Source organism: Pteropus vampyrus, unplaced genomic scaffold, assembly GCF_000151845.1.
Source record: "Pteropus vampyrus isolate Shadow unplaced genomic scaffold, Pvam_2.0 Scaffold470, whole genome shotgun sequence".
Classification (NCBI taxonomy): domain Eukaryota; kingdom Metazoa; phylum Chordata; class Mammalia; order Chiroptera; family Pteropodidae; genus Pteropus; species Pteropus vampyrus.
Window position 1 is genome coordinate 1,603,092 of NW_011889251.1, and position 15,699 is coordinate 1,618,790.

Sequence of the window (15,699 nt, forward strand, 5' to 3'; positions counted from 1 at the left end):
ACACAAGATAGTGATGGTCATTGATTTTTGTCCCCGTTGATTCCTGGGTAGCTTCTACTCAGCACATAACTCCCCAAACAGTCCTTAGGTGCCCATATTTTCCTCTTTTCCCCTTCCACTTTGGACTGAAAGTGTGTAGACACAAGGCAACAGATCTTTCAGCACATAAATGGTGCAGAGTGAGTCAGGTTCTTCTTAGGTGCCAACTATTCCCTGCTAAACAATCAGAGCTTTGTGAACGATAATTGAGTGAGGAGGCAAAGCACTCAGAGGAGCCAGGAACAAATACAATTTTATGAGAAGGATTATGTAGCAAAACGAAGTCAAACTCCGCTGTGGTTTGTTTTTCTCTCCCTAGTATCCCCCTTCACTCAGCAGAAGAGACGGGGTTATCAGTCACCTTATGACTGGGCACATCTGTCCTAGGTCAAACATGCTGCAGTCTGCAAAGCCAGCAGCAGATTGCAGTCCTCTGCAGTCCAGCCAGACCAGCAAAACTCGTGTAGTCATGTGCCCTGTTATAGCTAGAATACCAAATCGGGGATGTTCCCTTAACATTCGAGGGCAGAAACAACGAAAGCTTTTCCTGTCTCAAAACAGATGGTTCTTTCCCAGTGTTGCCTTCAGAACATAGACCTGTTTGGGTGAAGGCGAAGTCAAAACTGTTCCTCACAGCATCATTAAATCTGGTTTTCCATGATATTTAACCTATGCAAGGAAAATTTAACTTTCTCCTGAAATGCTATATATATGGATATCAGAGTTGCACACAAAAAGGCACCTTCAGTACTTTTTTTAGATGGATGGACACACTTAAGAAACACCTAGTCAATTAACATCACTGGGAGGTCATTGTTTGGCCATATTAACAAAAACTCCCTTTGTGATTTTGCAGCCACGACAGCCCAATCCTGACTGGCGTTACTCTGCCTCCCTGAGAGCAGGAATGCATAGGTAAGTATGTCCCTCTTTCCTTCACTCAGAAGTAACTTTAACTTTGTATGGTTCAGATAAACTATGTATCCACAGGCTGGAAGCAGCTGTCAAAACTAAGAAGCTTTAGACATTTTGCCAGGGAAATGCAATTATTTTTGTCTCTGTGTCTATTCCTTGAAACATTGAAAGTGGTCAGTGCCAAATGCTTATCAAGTGTTGGCAAATAAGAGTCTCTTGTAAAATTATATACTTTCTGCTGTATACTTTCATCAGAATTTCCATAAAGAAGTAATTCCAACTTCCTTCATCCCTTCTCCACCTAAGCTTTCTGTCCCTCTCTTAAAAATTATTATTATGTGGTGACAGAAAGAAATCTAGCTATGGGAGGTAAACACACACTGTAAAAAAATATATATGTTTTACTGTTAAAATGTACAGCTGAAACTTATCGGATTTCATTAACCAATGTCACCATAAAAAATAAATTAATTAATTTAAAAAAATGCTGAATGCAGCTAAAATGGGATTTTCACATTAAGTTTGCACCCATCATTGTAATTCCAAGATAATCAAATTTAAAGTATATATGCTTTATAGAAAATTAAGCTGAGTCATGCTAATACTGAGTTGTTGAAACAATATTGTCTTTTGCTCATTAAATCAGAAATTCTTACCCTTAGCCTGCCGATGTCTACCTGTATTAATAAAACCTGCTGACATTAAAAAATATTATTAATACTAATGCCTTTAGACTTGAGTACATTGTGTAATGTATACGTACATGTTGTCTGCCTTGGTTTTCTATCACATATTGGCTGTTATATCCTATCAGCCACAATAATTGATGATGGTTCTTGCTCGTGTTCATCCCTATTAGAGTCTCCTTATCATTTTCATCTTATTGCTATCATTTGGCCATCGATGGCATGGGCTTTTCGGAGGATGAGCCATGTGAAGGGCCTTTATTAAATATCTGAAGACCAAATCTAGCTTACTTTAAATTAACCTGGAGTAATAGCATTACTCTAAGACTCAGATTAAATATAATTTTGCTTTCTCTACTTCGTCTTTTTGACAGTAATTGATTAATTATCATTATCCCTAGAGCTGATCCAGTGTCTGTGCCATGGGGCCAAATAAAAGATTCATTATCTGTGAATGTCTTTGGAAATCAAATGTGGAGGATGATCACCACCACCAAAATGATCTAGTTTTAAAGAAGAAATAAACTTCGAACTTAAGCCCCTCAAAAATATCTGGGCAACTCTTTAAGTTGATCTTCACCAAACCTAGATCAATTTCTGAAGAAAAAGCTTACCAAGCATGTGTTGAGTTCATGAAAAATTAGTTTCAATCCATTAAAAATGCATTCAATTAAGATAAGTTAACATAGTTGCAAGCATTACATTACAAATTGAGCAGAAATCGTTATAATGGCTGCTGTTTCTGAACAAGAAGTAATCAGTGAAGGGCTGAAGATCATAGGTGGCTTGGTAGGATGTCACATTGGAACCTAGGTCATAATTTTAGGCCAGAAACATTTACATAAGGATTCTTTATGTTTGTTACCGACCAGCTTATGCTTTTGCCTGCATCTGAGCTATTGTGGTGAAGCCACACAATAGGAAAAAGTATGATTTGCCATACCAACTCTTTCCCAACTGAATTAGTGCCTTACTTGAAAAGTACCAAAGTGATAAAATATACCTTAAAAGCTACACTTAAAATAAAATACTAAAATGTATCACTTTCTTATCTCATTTTCAAATGAAAAAAAAAAAAGTACTCCTATTCAGGTTTTAATTAAGATATTATGAGATTTAAGCAGGATAAGAAATGAAATAAAAATTAAAGCTAAATGTAATTCATTCTTCACAATGAAGTACATTGACCATATTTTAGAGTGTGAACTTAAATAATAGTCATCCTTTTCATACCTGGCTTCTTGGCCTTTCTAGCCTCAGACATCATGTAACTATTCCTTTGAAAATTCTGCTTTTAGCTGAGCTGGTTCTAGGGTAGTTGCATCTACAGAATTAATCCGATTGAACCCAAGTAATTTGCTGGTACGATTCAGGAACACCTGAAGGATATTAATATTTTAAAGAAAGAGAAGATTCTAGGGTAAAGAAGAAGGGAAGAATAGCAATAGGGCAGAGCTTAATGATTGAATTTCTAAAGAGTAAGAGAATATTGAATTTACAGATGGTCTTCCCGTCGATAGTTCAAGTTTGCCAGCTCTGTTGCCTCATATAACCCCATTCGAATGGTAGTGTAAGTTTTATATGAGTAACTTACTTTGCAAGATGAACCAATGTCTAATTTAAAAGAGTCCTCTAATTTTGGTGAGGGTTTTATTGGATGATATTTACTCTCAAGGTCCCATTTGTTCTTTCCTTCATTCATTCATTCAATAAATATTTGAGGGTCTAATAAGTCCTAGCATTAGACATACACAACTGATTGTGCTATTCTCTCCACCTTTGAACAGTTTATGTTCTCTCTCTATTTGCCTCAGACAGTCTCCCAGTTTACGTCTTACAGCCTGCCATATTTCATGCTGAATTGATCTCTTCTGAACTGGCATCCACGAGCGGTGGTATTAAGCTTCCTCTAGTCCCAGGAAATGTAGGGTGGGTCAAAAAAAAAGGTTAAGAATCAATTAGGTAGTCAAACTAGAATAATGCTACAGTTATCAGCAGAAAATTTTTGTGTGTTTTCTTCTTTGCTATAGAGAATTCAGAAACAAGAGAACCAGTGGAGAGGCTTTTGAGACTAAGCTCTCATCTGCTTCAGCATTAAGATATTAAAATGAAAAAAAAAAAAAAAAGATGTTAAAATGACATTAGCCATCTGATGGGCTTCCAGTTAGATTAAATGAATACCATGGCATTAATGAAAACCAAAATTGCCATAAAGATAAAACATGTTTATTGCCCAAATGATACAGCAGGCAGTATGTCAGCAAGGCTTGTGCAGTTTATGACTGCTCAGCAATAATTGCTTCTGTTTCGAGCATGAGTAGAATGTGTTAGCTGCAGCCTTGCCTCCAGAGACGTAAGCATTTTCTGAGGGTGGAAGGAGATCTGGAAAGGTATTTTTGGTCTAACTGTTATTTGGGTGTATGTGTTTAATCAGCTCTGTGCACCTGGAGGAGGCTGGCATTCTACGGGCTGGTCCAGGAGGACCTGATCAGCAGTGGCCAACAGTATCCAGTGCAACACCAGGTAAAGACTCAGGGTTTCTCCCTTCTTGCTAGGGTTCTTGAAAGCAATCAGATGACCTGTTTTTGTAAGACTAGAAATGCTAATGGCTCTATTTTTATTTGTTCTTCTTTTCCTTACATGCATGACTTCCTTACATACATGATTATTTGAATTTTCTACTTAATGTCCTTCATGGGTTTAAAACAGATAATATAAGGTTATGTGTGTGGGGGGGGGGGAGGTAGTGAAGTGTTTTTTAAAATAACTAGTTAGCTTTCAAATGCTTAGGTTCTCCCAGTTTCCCAGAGAAGATTTTGTGGCCTCTTGTGCAGAAATGGCACTGTTAGTAAAGATCTTTTTATTGAAGACAATGGAAACCCACTCAAAGTAGTGAACAAAAGAGGTGGGTGGGTGGGTGTGAGGATGGATGGATGGGTGGGTGGGTGGATGGATGATGGATGGATGGATGGATGGATGGATGGATGGATGGATGGATGGATAGATTGATAGATAGATAGATAGATAGATAGATAGATAGAAAGAAAGAAAGAAAGAAAGAAAGGTGTTTCTCATGGAAGTGAGAAGTTATCAGAACCAAGATGCCTCTTTCTTTGACTTCAGGTCAAAGTCAGATCTGTTTTATTCTGCAAACTCATCTTTACTGCCTTGACATGCACATTGCCAAACATGACCACCACACAGTTTCTTAGTTTGGAGGACAAATGGGGAGCAAATCCTAATCCAAACTTTCAGGAAAAAGAATATTCCAGGTTGAACCAAGAACCAAATGGCTGGGTGAGCACAAAAAAATTGCTTAAAGTGACATTTCCTTAGTTTCCTTATTCTTACCCAATCACTAAAGCAGTCTCATATAATAAAAATATGGCTTTGGAGGCTCATCCCTGTGGCAGTTTACAGAAAAGGGTTATGGACAGTGGGAATGGTGTCTACTGTAATTCTCATATGAATAGAACTTTATGATGATGATAATAGTTGTAAATTATTGAGCTATAATATACCCAGACACTGTGCCAAGCACATTACATGTGTTATCTCATTTATTCCTCATGACAACCTGGCAAGGGATTTATTGTACCTATTTTATAGATGAGAAACTGGGAACACAGAAAGGTTAAGAAACATACCCAGGTTCATGTAGTTTGTAAATGGCAGAAGTAGGATTCAAACCCAAGTGTGTTGAGCTCCAAATACAAGTATATCTAGCACTTATATTCAGAGCATGGCTGGTTTGCAAGAATCCATCCAATTTCAAATGCCTACACACATACATAACAGATGACATAAGTGTGTGTGTAAAAAGTACTTTCCAAAAATAATCAGGTGCCTTTCAAATGATTAGGCTATCCAAGTGACATGTGCAGCTAAGGGCCTGTTTTTGCTGGCAACTCGTAAGGGCTTTTGTTGATTCTAATCGGCAAGCTTTTGCTATTTATGAATGTTGCATAATTCAACCAAAAGTCACATTTGTCAAAAAACAAATGCACAAGTTAAAGCAATTCATTAGAGGGCTAGTATTGCCAGATGGCAAGGGGAAGAATATAAAATAGTTCATTGACAAATCCACAGCCCCAATGCCAATGATGGAGTGAATAAGTGATGGAAGAGAAAGCGGGTTTAGACTGCCAAGTATTGCAGGATGGGGAGGCATCTAGAAAAGTGAGAACTACCCAATCTAAGCAGTCACATGAAATCATGCCCTGCTGTCCTGCCTCATGTCAGGATGTTTCTTATTCTCCTGAGGGCTTTGTAGGTCAGTCTGGTGAGCCAAGAAGTAACTTTGAATACATTTTCCCTTTCATTGATGATGCTAACTGGTGTATATTTCTAGACAAATGTGAAATAGGAACTGTCTACTGATTATTTTATTTGAATTTGGCCCAGGTCTCTCCTTCAAATTCAAAAGAATGTTAGGAGCCCATCTTCTTGACAAAAGATAGGGAAGGAGTCTCCATTGCTCCCCTTCCCTACTCTCCTACCCACATTTTTATAATCCCTTCCCTCCAGGACTGTGCCTGGCTGATGACTCATGAGTCGCAGTCCTCATGGACTGAGGTGGACAGAGCTTACATCTTCCAGTTACTCCATAAGATGACCCAACCATACTTTCACCATACCTCCACACCAACGATATGAAGTTAAAGACATATTCCTCTGCCTTCTGTTCTGTCCTTTAGGTACTTTTAGGTTTTAGGACTCAAAATATGTTCTGCACTGTTCGAAGGGAGTATGGCATAAAGACTAAGATGATGATTTGGAATCAGATCGGAATTGAATTACAATTCCAAACTTACTTGCTGGGTGAGCATAATTCATGTTTTCTTAATTACATCATCTCTGTAAATTAGGTCTGATAATAACACCTATATTATTGAGTTGCCATGATAGCTAAAGAAGAAAGAGCTGAAAAATAGTGCTTGACATAGAATATTAATAAATGTCTCATCTTTTTACTCCTTTTATTCTGGGATACTTTTGTGCAATCTGCAATGTAGCCTTGGCTGATAAGCTGGTGGCCAGAATTCAGTAGTTTTCACTTCTAGGCCCAGACAGAAACCCTCAAAAGTTTTCTAGATCATCTTGACATCTACGCAGTTCGGTCATCCCTCAGCTGTCCTCTTGGAGATGAAACGAGGAGGATTTATTAGTTTTACCCAAAGAAAAGGAAAATGTTTTGAAAAACTTGGTTGTTTCCAGTCCCAAGTAGAGCCTGTCTTTCATTGATTCTGTTCATTGATTAGTGCTTCATGACGAAGGTGCAGTTGCTTCCAAACAGCTTCCTCTTGGTGCCTGAGTCTCCTTACGCTTGTGTCTGAGACCTTCTCGTGCACCAGCACCTTCTCATACAGCAGCTGCAGTCGTGGGCATAAAGGGAGAGAGGCCTGCTGTGCAGTATCCTCATTCACATGTGTTCCCACAGTTGTTTTTCCTCCATTGATGAATTCTTTTGCTTTGTTACTAAACTGTTCATTTATTTTCACAGTCCACAAAAGCCTAGGTAAGATGCTAGGCTCTGAAGGGATCTATGGGGACATCACTAGGTCATGTTTGCTGCAAGATAAACAAGTCAGGCATTAACTCCGTCAATCCTGATTACTGGCTCTTCTCTCCAGCCTCCTCTGTGTGAGCAGACCTGGGCCACAGGGCTTCTTACTTCTTTGGCAGCTTCCTGTGAGACCGAGTGGAAGAAGAAAATGAGCTAACTAGGGAGAGCAGGGCATACTCCAGATGGAGGAATGTGTTTGGGGAAGAGTCATGTGAAGGGCTCACCTTTAAAACTCTGACTTTTCAGGGCGAATGCTCTGAAGAGGTTTTAATGAGTGCCTTCTTGTGACTAGTTCCTAGAGAGAATTCTGAGACATTATAAAAATACTGCCCCTGCCTTCTAGAGAGCTGATCTGGCTTCAGGGCATCAGGCTGCTTTGCTCTTTCCCACTGATTCATCCAAGCTCCTCTTTCTATATTTCATGGGATCTCAGGACTTACCTAAGGCAGCAACGGTAAATTATTTTTCGGAGTGGGAGCTATTCACTATTTTCAAAAGAGCACAGGGAATTCCCAAACACACAGCACTGCCAAAGATAACTTTATAGCTCATCAAGCAACACTCCAGGGGATCCAGGACTGAACAGTGAAAGATGAATCAGGTAGGAGTGGCAACTAAGGCAGTGAGGCTCAGTTAGTGCACCTCAGTTTAGAGCCACTGGGCAAGTTCTCAAAGGGTGGTTCCTGGAGCAGCGGCACTAACCATGCCTACTGAACGAAACCCAAAATTCTCAGGGTGGAACCTAGTCATCTGTATTTTAACAAGCCCTCCGTGTGATTCTGATGTACCCTAAAGTTTAAGAACTGGTTTAGAGAGTCAAGAGTAAATATTCCTGAGGTTGTCTGATATCTTTGGAGGCTCAGAAACCATGCAAGGAAGCATCTGCCTATGATTCTTGCAAGAAATAGAAAGCTTTTCTCCATATCAGAGAGAGAATCACTAAGAGCTCAGGCTCTGGGTCTGAGTAACTCTCCTTTGGATTCTAGCTCTGCCACTCAGCAGTTGTATGTCCCAGGAACCATTACTTAATTTTCCAATTTCCAGTTTCTTTCTCTGTAAAATGGAGATAATAGCAGTACCTACCTTATAGGGTTGCTGCAAGAGTTAAATGAGATAGTACACACATATTACAGAGCCTGCAGAACAATGTTTAGTAAATGGTGGCTATTTTTATGATTTGTCAAGGTATGAGTCTATCCTTCAGCTTCAGAATGTAGGTCTGAGTTGTTCTGAGTAGTCTCTGTGGGAAGGCTCTATTATACAGAAGATTTTTTTTAAAGTGCCTGTCTTTTTGTGTCCTTGGGGGATATTTTTGCCCTGGTTTGCCACATCTCTTTGCTCTGTGGAAAATGGACATAGTTTGTGTCCTAGTTTTAAGAGGAGTGGGGTGGGCTCTTATTTGTCTTAGAGATTCCTACCCCTCTGACAAAACCAGCTCCCCACAGAGGGCCACCATGGAGCCTCCATCTCTGGCTCTTCCCCAGAAAAAAAAAGCCATGATCCTTAAGTTTTTTGGAATCCATTTAGGAGAACTGCCAACATGAATTTTTCCACTTCATGAGCGAGTGCAGCCTCAGGCCCTGTTTGAGAATTTAGAAAGCATGCCGTTCCACTAACCCTCTCACCCTCAATTTCTATTGTTGTCATGGCAATGATAGTCCTGGGAGGTGTGTGCATATCCTCATTAGGGGAAAAAACGGAGATCAGTGGTCTCTGGGTGGGACAGCTCCATCCTGTCAGTACCCTCCTCTCTCACCTTGAATCTCACGGCCCAGGAGTGCCAGCTCGGCTCAGGGGTCTCTAGCTGAGTAAAGTGAATTCTTTAAGAAGCACTTTTACTTTCCGGGGGCGTGGAGCTCATCACGTCTGTTGGAGTTCTCTCTGTAGCTTATATTATGCGTTCTGACCTGGAGGGAGGGAGCCAGATGGTGTGGAAGGGCAATTAGAACCCTCTAACCTAGGGGAAGCCACGAAGCTTAAGTCTTTGCTGGCTCCATCCATCTATCCATCTATGACTTTCTTCATCTTCTTAGAAGAACATGCTACATCTTCTATTTTTAACGGTCATGGAAATAAACGACTAAAGTGAAGACTTCCTGGTTTTTAGGAAATCAAACATTCTCTTTAATAGATTCTGAGATAGTTCTTTCCTTCCACCCTGTAATTCACGCACCTCCCATTTCTCCTACACCAAATCTTCCAGGGGTGGTAGCCCTGGGCAAATTGCAGTCAGAGTTGGGGCCATGGCACAGAATAAGTGAATTTCTTCTCTAACAGTGGCCTAAAACAGAGGTTATGTGCCCCCTGAAAATCTAATCCCACGTGCACGCACACCTGTGCTCCTGGACCTGCACCTCAGAGGCCAGAGTGGGAGGAGAGCAGCAGGAACTCTTCCCTTAGGCCGCATTTCCCTTCAGGTCCCGCAGATGCAGCAGCGAAGCAGCTAATGCAGTTAGGAAATGGAGACTCATTATGGTTCCTTCAGTTGTCATTGATCCCTCTAATGTGCCACCGGAGTGGTACAGTCTGGCCCCTGAAAACTTCATCGTGAGAAAACACCTTTTGAATCTGACTTAGAAAAAATAACACTGCTTATCCTTCTTTTGTTTAAAAATGTTGCACGAGACAGGAGAGTTTCTGAATCACCCTCCCTCTAGCGTTCCCTATACACCATCCTTCGTACCTTACGTTTTAAGCCCCTTATCAAAAGGGAAATTCAGGTTTCTACTGGGAAGATCCTAGTATCACATAGGGCCAAGGAAGCGGGGGAGGGGTCGGTCACCAGCTCTGCCACCTGACTCAGCTCAAAGATGACAGGTTACCTGTCATCTGTGTGTTTGAGAGCTCTGTGGGGAAGGGAAAAGGGAGGGTGGGGGTGGGAGTTCACATTTCATTCTGTGGGAAAGATTGGTTGAATTGTTGGGCTTGGGGCTCTTGCCTGAAAGGTGCTTGGACAAGAAGGACCTAATTATAACCTGGATTGAGGGAAGAAGAGTAGTGATAACTTATAATTCCTTTGAGCTTTGCAGCTCCAGCAAGCACTGCTCTCAGCCTCACTGATTCTACTAAACTAGAAATAAGAGCCTGTTCCCAGCAATGACAAAGGTCTTTAATGACAAACATTTTCAGAAAAACTCAGCCCAGATTCCAAAAGAACTTGCAAAGTTCATTTTCACAGAGGCAGTCAACTTTGCAGTTGAGAAGGTCATTCCCTAATCTGGAGAAACATATTCAGGCCAAGCACTGCTGAGACTAGGGGCCTCTAGAGAAGGGACACAGAAGAGAGCTCATTGCCAGGAAGCCTGGAAGCGAGCGTGTGGATCAGAGAGGAGCCTCTCTCTGCCTCAGCACTTAAAGCCTGTTACCCAGTCAGAAAAGGGAGTGGGAGCAGATACCAGTGCTGTTCCACCCGTGTCTCGGTGAGACCAAGAGCTTCCTCAGCAGCAGTCCTGCCTGGAATGGTCTGTCTCCAAGAGAGTGGGCTTAGTGAAGGACAGGAGGAGATGGTCCTGAGGATGGCAATACCCAAGGAAATAAGGGGAAAAAAGGATATTTGTGCTGATACTAAAACAGGAAATTGAGAGAAGTCGAACTCAAAAGGTATAACTCTAGAAGGGTAGAATATGAAAAGGTAACTTTTGAGAACCAAATTTGGATCCACAAGAGAACAAGGATGGCCCTTGAGCCTTTTGAGCTGTTCTTCTCTTGCTCAGGCCTGCTTCCATGTCTGGAAGTGTACCGTTGCTTTATTTTTCCTTCTAATAAAGGTATTTGCTGCTGAAAAAAAAAAAAAAAGGTCATGGAAATGGGAGCACAGCATAGGGAATGCAGTTAGCATTAACGTAAAGGCTAGGTGGAGAGCCACAGGCGAGAAAGAGCAATTAGGAGGATCATTTTATAAGCTATATAAATGTCTAACCAATGTACTGTATTGGTTATTGAAACTAATAAAATAATTTTTTTTTTTTAAAGAGAGAGAACAGGGATGATGTTACCAGAGTTGTGTCCCCCGATTGCTGAATCCCAGACAGGGCACCCTGGGCCTCCAGATTACAGCTGCCATTGAATATAAAAAAAAAAAAAACAAAACAAAAAAAACAAACAAACCTAAAAAATAAGTAAAGCCTCTTCTGTACAGAAGGTCTGAACAAACAAGTTTGTTGTTGATGGTCCAAGAAAGTCTGCCAGCTTCGGCTTACTTCCAGCACTGGACCAATCCTGTGTCCAGGGCTGTTGCTCTACGTGACATCGTGGACCAAGCTGAGTAGTGAAGTGACATTCCCCAAGTCTTCTCTCTTATCTTTTTTGACTCTGCACCATAGATATTGTCTTACTCAAGAACATACGTGTCACATCTCTGTTCCCACAATCACCTGAGGTCACCTAAAGGTCTGTGGCAAGACTGGAAGCCTCAGCCAGTGTGAATGATTTATATTAGGTGCTCACCAAGCTGCATGTCAGAGAGAGTTCTTGGGGGAGAAGAGCATTGCCAGATATGTAACCATCCCAGATCTGGACACCTTTGAGCCTGTGAGCCTGGTTCTGTGTTTGATGACGAGCCATGGAACACAGAAGTTCCCTTTTCTCCGTCAATGTCTATTAGCAAAGAAGTGCGTGTGTCTTTGTGTCAGTGGGATGGTCTTTGTTGTTGAAATTTCAGAGTCTTTAAATCCTGGGCTGTTGTCCCATAATTTGTAGAAATAGTCTTAGAACAAGAGAAAGGAAGACAATAATAGCTACTAATATTGAGAATGTAGTATGCACTTTACATGCCATAACTCCTTAAACAAGAGAAGCACATTATTATTTTCATGTTTTAGATAAGAAAATTGAGGCTCACAGTCACGCAGTGTTTTTTGGTAACCATTATATGTCTAACAAGGTGTCTAGCACACAGTGGTGCTTAGTAAATATTTGTTGAATTGATTAATGACTACAATGGCAAAGACAATATTTCAACCACTGTCTGCTTGCTGCTGAGCCCTGTGCACTTTAACTAACACACTACTGTTACTTTATCCCATATGCCTGGTGACCTGGAAAGGGCTGTTCACTGAGTTCGAGGCTGACCGTATGGATCTGATTAGTTTCCCATCACTGCTGTAACATGTTATCATAAACTATGTAGCTCAAGACAACACGATTTTTTTTTTTTTTTTGATGCCTGCAGCACCTGGTCTTCCTAGGTGGTCTCCTATCCAAGTACGAACCAGGCCCGACCCTGCTTAGCTTCCGAGATCAGACGGGATCGGGCGTGTTCAGGGTGGCATGGCCGTAGAACAACACAAATTTTTTTATCTTGCATTCTGGAGGTCAGATGGTCAAAATGGGTTATCCTGGGCTAAAATCAAGGTGGGTTCCTGCCATTATATAACAAGGATCCACTTTCCTTCAGTTTCCAATAACGTGTTCCTCATTTCCATCTGAGTCCTCACTGACAGCGCCTTTCATGTCCATATTTCTACCAACAATCTGTTCAAGGTAATCAGGGTGCTTCCTCCCATGCTCCTCAAAATTCTTCCAATTTCTACCCATTGCCCAAGGCCAAAGCTGCTTCCACATTTTCAGTTACTTGTAACAGCAGCACCTCACTTCCAGGTACCAAATCTGTATTAGTTTCCCATTACTCCTGTAACAAATTACCACAAACGGCGTGGCTTAAAATAAAATACCATTTTGTTATCCTGTAGTTCTGGCAATCAGAAGTCCAAAATGGCTGTCATTAGCCTAAATTCACGGTGAAACGGGGCTGCGTTCCTTCTGGAGGCTTTAGGGGAGGACCCCTTTCTTTGCCTTTTCCAGCTGGTAGAGGTTGCCAGGGTTTCTGTCCTCCTGGCTCCTTCCTCATCTTCAAAGCCAGCAGCACAGCATGTGCGAATCTCTCTCTTCTGACTCTCCTGCCTTCCCTTTTCACTTCTAAGGACCCTTGTGATTACAGTGGGCCCACCCGGATAATCCAGAATAATCTCTCCATCTCAGGATCTTTAATTCAATCACATCTGCCAAGTTCCTTTTGTCATGTAACATAACATTTTCACAAGTTCAGGAATTAAGACCATGGGCATCTCTGGGGGACCATTATCGGTCTACCACAGGGTCTTTCATGCTCAGGCAGAAGTGGCTGCATATGTTTCTGTGTGTGTAAATTTTAGTAGCAGTGAAGGTAAAATAAGGTGCATATTTAAAATAAAATAAGGTTCATACTACAACTTTGCAAAGAGTGTAGTCACCGCAGACTAGACTTTAAATGCTTTTTGAAGGCTATTAATTGTCAGAAGTTTGGTGGAGACTAGTTAATCACTTTGCTTTCCCTCCAAATTTTAACTAAGAATAGATGCAAGGAACTAATTGAGGGATCAAAGTTCAGAATCAAGTTTATTATTGGTAAAGATGGTCTGGAGAATATGACCTTCAACCTCTCAAATGCAAGGGAAGAAAATGAATGGCAGACCTCTCCCTGTCCGAGTTTGATTATCAAACAGAGGCTGAGCTGGAGCAGAGAAAGGTAATTAGAGGAGAGGCACTTCACAGAAAGAATAGTGACTGTTGATACTAACTGCTCAAGCAAGAAGCACAGTCCATTTAAAGTATGATTCATGGTAATCTCCCCAGTCAGATAACTTTTCTTTCCTGGGAAGAGCTACCTCCTTGAGATCCAGACAGGCTAGGCACCTCCAAAGCCTAGAGCATCTCAGCACCCTGAGCTAAAGGTGAGATCTCCCTTCCTAGCCTACCCTCCACTGGACAAAACTATTGGTTTGGTGAGTGTTCCCTTCTCTATGGGCAGAGGTGGAAATGTGGAGAAGGGAGAGAAATGGTTCCCACTATATTATTAAGGGCTGAGAGATATTGTTCTGTCCCAGGCTTGAGTATTTTCCCAAAAAATACTTAAGAGTATTTTTGGGGGAGCAGTTTGGATTATCCACAATAATCTAGAAGGAGTCAATTAAAGGGCATGGTAGCCAAAGGAAAAGTCTCTGTCCCCGGGGTGCTGCCAAGAGGCAGGGGCAATGCATATTGCCTGTCCTGTATGTATCTAGCATCTGTGTCTAGGAGGAAGCAGATGAAAGCGTATATCTAGGTCTTCCCTGGAGAAGAAAGTGCAGAGCCTGATCAGTGTGTTTGTGTGTGTTGGGGGTTGCGGGCATTGGGGCAGAGGAGGTACTTCAGTCAGCACTCCTAAATCTCACTTACTTTTCCCCAATGATGCATCTTGTGTCAGGGTCAGGAGTCAGGGTGGTTATGGGCCAATTCTGTGGATACACATGTACTCAGGATTTGTTCGTTTGTTTCTTTTTAGGAGCATTTTGCTTAAATAAAAACCTATTCTCATACTAGCTACCTCCTTGAGATCTGGACAGGCTGGGCATCTCCAAAGCCTAAAGCATCTCAGCACACTTAGCAGCTCTGATTGGAGAATAAATTACCCCTCATGCCTCTGACAGTGATTAGCCATGAGACCCACGAAAGAGCTTCCTTGAAGGCCAGCATCCCCTGGAGGCTTCTTGTGTCACTAAGATGTCGATCCAACTTCTGGCCCTGTAGTCTGCAGTCAGTGGGGTTGTGTTTAGTCAATGATCAGTGTCACATTAATTTCCCTCTATTGGACCAAATATAAATTGATTCTAAATATCTGCCTTGGGAAAATTTCTTTAGGGAGAGCGAGCTCTTCAATATGTTCTCTCTAAATCTAAATCTAGGAATTTAGAGATATAAGTTAGCTGCTTTGGATTTTTCTCACTCAGGGTCACAACTTTGCCTCCAGGATACAACTTCTAAATAGTTGTGATTTGAAGGGCGCTAGGAAGATCCTCACAAAACCTCCTTCGTAGGCGGGTCCCCAGAGCTCTGTCGGAAACCACCACCACCAGTATTCTCTTTAAAATCTTCATTCATTCATTCATTCATTCATTCATTCATTCACATTCTCTCTCTCTTTCTCTCTCTCTCTCTCTCTCTCTCACACACACACACACACACACACACACACACACACACACAGAAGTAAAATATCAGAATATCATGTCCAACAGTACTTTCCTTGGCTTGGTTTCAATATGGAATTTGGTTGAAACCTTCTATATAGTCATTAAACAAACATTTATTAAGCACCTGCTTAAGGCCAATTTCTGTTCTAGGTGAGCTAATAGAATATTAAATATAACACAGTCCTATCCTCATAATCTAGTGGGGGGAAACATAAATGTAAAGAAATAAGACAGAAATATTATAATGTCATGTGATAAGGACCATAATAGTGCCATGCACAGGCAGGGCCAGTGAGGGAGAAGGAAGCTGGAACAGACCACCAAGGCCTGTCAGTTTAGAATGGGTCCCAGAGTCTATGTTATCAGTACAAACCCCATGTAAATATGGTAGCTAGTTCACCTATCCTGAGAAGGGTCCCCCTCACCAATTTCCAGAGAGCCTAAACTCTCCCTCAGATGGAACTGGGAATTTAGGCATTAGGTCAGAGATTATGTGACACGTAGT

The 15,699-nt window shown here is 41.4% G+C and overlaps 2 protein-coding genes and 1 non-coding gene across 3 annotated transcripts in view; 2 read left to right on the forward strand and 1 right to left on the reverse strand.

Moving 5' to 3' along the window:
* The window catches only part of LOC111732553 (protocadherin alpha-10-like), a 107,576-nt gene extending 103,413 nt beyond the window's left edge, over positions 1 to 4,163 (forward strand). The window contains 2 exon segments of the mRNA XM_023524497.1: positions 896 to 954; positions 4,075 to 4,163. Coding sequence (XP_023380265.1) covers positions 896 to 938 — 43 coding nt within the window. The 3' untranslated portion in view covers positions 939 to 954; positions 4,075 to 4,163.
* LOC105306989 (protocadherin alpha-1-like) overlaps positions 1 to 15,699 on the forward strand; it is a 191,277-nt gene that overhangs the window by 159,780 nt on the left and 15,798 nt on the right. Inside the window, 2 exon segments of the mRNA XM_011382323.2 lie at positions 896 to 954; positions 4,075 to 4,163. Coding sequence (XP_011380625.2) covers positions 896 to 954; positions 4,075 to 4,163 — 148 coding nt within the window.
* LOC111732578 lies at positions 12,368 to 12,486 on the reverse strand. The gene has a single exon (XR_002777608.1). It is a non-coding gene; the product is annotated as a 5S ribosomal RNA (ribosomal RNA).